At 57.0% G+C, this 2294-nt stretch overlaps 1 protein-coding gene across 2 annotated transcripts in view; it reads right to left on the reverse strand.

The window, feature by feature from the left end:
• nr4a3 (nuclear receptor subfamily 4, group A, member 3) overlaps positions 1-2294 on the reverse strand; it is a 29158-nt gene continuing 26864 nt past the window's right edge. For both annotated transcript variants that reach the window (XM_056285698.1, XM_056285697.1), the window contains one exon: positions 1-1217. In XM_056285698.1, coding sequence (XP_056141673.1) covers positions 955-1217 — 263 coding nt within the window. In that variant the 3' untranslated portion in view covers positions 1-954. The remainder of the gene's footprint in view (positions 1218-2294) is intronic.

Here is a 2294-nt window from a genome sequence, read left to right on the forward strand (position 1 = left end):
TCTCGCTCGCTCGCTCGCTCGCTCTATTTCTCGCTCTCCCAGAGCTCCTGACGGTACGGGGCGAGTCTTAGTATTAGAATAATTTAGAGTTTGAAATGAGATTGTTCCTTCTCCAACTATTCCTTTTATTATTATTCTTATTATTATTATTCATATTTTTCCAATAAGACAGCACTTTAGAAATTGCACTTGAGATTCTGAGAGCCCAAACACGCTACTCGTTTCCAGGCTACCTGTGGCCCCGCGGCCTCCCGGCCTTCTGCTGACTGTCTCGCACACCACGCCCGGTCTGACTGATGGGGGGGTGGGGTGGGGTGGGGGTGGGGGGACAAGACGCAGCTCCCATTTTCCACCCTGCCCCACAGAGGGGGACCGACCGGGAGACGCAGCGGCGGCGGCGGCGGCGGCGGCAGCAGCTGCTCGGGTTTCCTCCGGGACCTCGAACGGGTTTAATAAACACACTTTCATACCACCCGACGAGCCTCCCCTCTCAGACCGGGCCGGGCCGGGCCGCCACACAGGCCGGCCCGGTGTGCTCGTGTGAACCCCCCCCCAGCGCCCTTTCTCCGACCGCCCGCACGGAGGAGAGGGGCAGGTATCATTTCATCGTCCAACTTGACCCTCCTCGTCCTCCCTCACACGAGGGAAAGAGGAGAGTGAAATAAAAAAAAACAAACAAACAAACAAAGGAACAAAAACAACACAACGGTAAAGCGTTTCGAGTATTTGTCTTTTGTATTTTTTTGTGAAAAGCGTCCGATTGGGTGCCCTTTTGAGTGGAAAAAAAAACAACAAAAGCGTTTCGCCGAGCTCCCCGCTCGGCGAGCGAGCGAGCGAGCGAGCGAGTCTCTCTTCTGGCTTGTGCGCGCGTGCTCCCGGGGCGAAGGCTGAAACAGGACGTGACGTGCGTTTGTCGAGAGAGTGTCGGTCTCCCCCCTCCCTCCCCCCCCGCCGTCAGTAGGGCAAAGTGTCCAGGAATCTGTCGATGAGGGCCGGGGGCGGCACCAGGTCCTCCATCTTCAGGTAGAAGATCCGCTGGAGGCCCTGGGTCCTCTGGGAGCGCAGCTCTGCCCTCACGTCCAGCACGCGGCTCAGGGGGGGCGCGGCCTTCGAAGAGGAGGAGGACGGGCCGAACCCCAGGTGGTCTCTAAGGCAACACACCACTTTATTCTGCAGCTCCTCCACCCGCTTGGAGTACTTCAGGCCCGGGACTTGCTCTGCGGACAAACCAACGGAGCAGAAGGGGGTTAGGGGGGGGGGCTGCTCTCGAGAGAGTAATGCATTCAGGAATAAACACCGAGTCGAGGTTACGCAGAGGAAGAAGAGGAAGACGAAGAAGAAGAAGAAGACGCCCGACAGCCGAGGACGCACACACACGCGGGCTCGCCCAGACGAAAGACCATTAGCCACCTCTTGGATATTGAATTGAATTCGACCTCATTAGCCCGTATAGCTCATGTTCTTAACAGGCCTTAACCTGCCCTACACACCGCCGATCAATACACAGTCAAACTTAATAAGCCCCCAGCACTTTGTGCGCACACACACACACGCACACACGCACACACACGCGTGCACAAATATATTCTCCAGATGTAAACATTTGCACACAGACACACAAACACTACCTGCCACCTAAGCGCATTGACAAAAAAACCCACAAGTGTTCAATAATTCACCAATTATTTGACCCTGTGAGGGGCTAAATGAAATTAGACACACACACACACACACACACACACACACACACACACACACACACTGCTGCCCATAGCAACTCTGCTGGCACCTGTGCCAGGCCTTAATGTGACACTAACTCATTCTGCAGAGAACAGGATGTCCACCCTCTGTGAGTGCGCACACACACACACTCACACACACACACACACACACACGTGCACGCGCACTCACACACAGGGAGGTGGCAGGTCTGGTCTCAGTTTGAGTTTATCCATTACCTGAAGCGTGTTTGCTTTTTGTTTACGCGACTCTTTTTGTCCTGCTCTGTGTTTGCGCCGGCTCGGCTGCAGACTCTCTGCAGCCCTTTCCCTTTCACCGCCGCTTTCAGGCCTCCCCCCGCCCCCTCCCGCCCCCTCCACCCGGCCCACCCCGAACCCTCGGCGGCCTTTATTCTCTCTTTCTCTGCCTCTGCGTGAGCTCTCGGGGAGGGATCGATGGCTGCCTTTCTGCACGGGCCACTCCGAGGCGGTCGATGGCCCAGCGGCCTCCGCCGGCTCTGCGGCGGCGAGGCGCTGTGCGCTCCTCCGCCGAGGTGGCAGAGCGCCGCTGAGAGC

The sequence above is a fragment of the Lampris incognitus genome, chromosome 9 (assembly GCF_029633865.1).
Source record: "Lampris incognitus isolate fLamInc1 chromosome 9, fLamInc1.hap2, whole genome shotgun sequence".
Taxonomy (NCBI): Eukaryota; Metazoa; Chordata; class Actinopteri; order Lampriformes; family Lampridae; genus Lampris; species Lampris incognitus.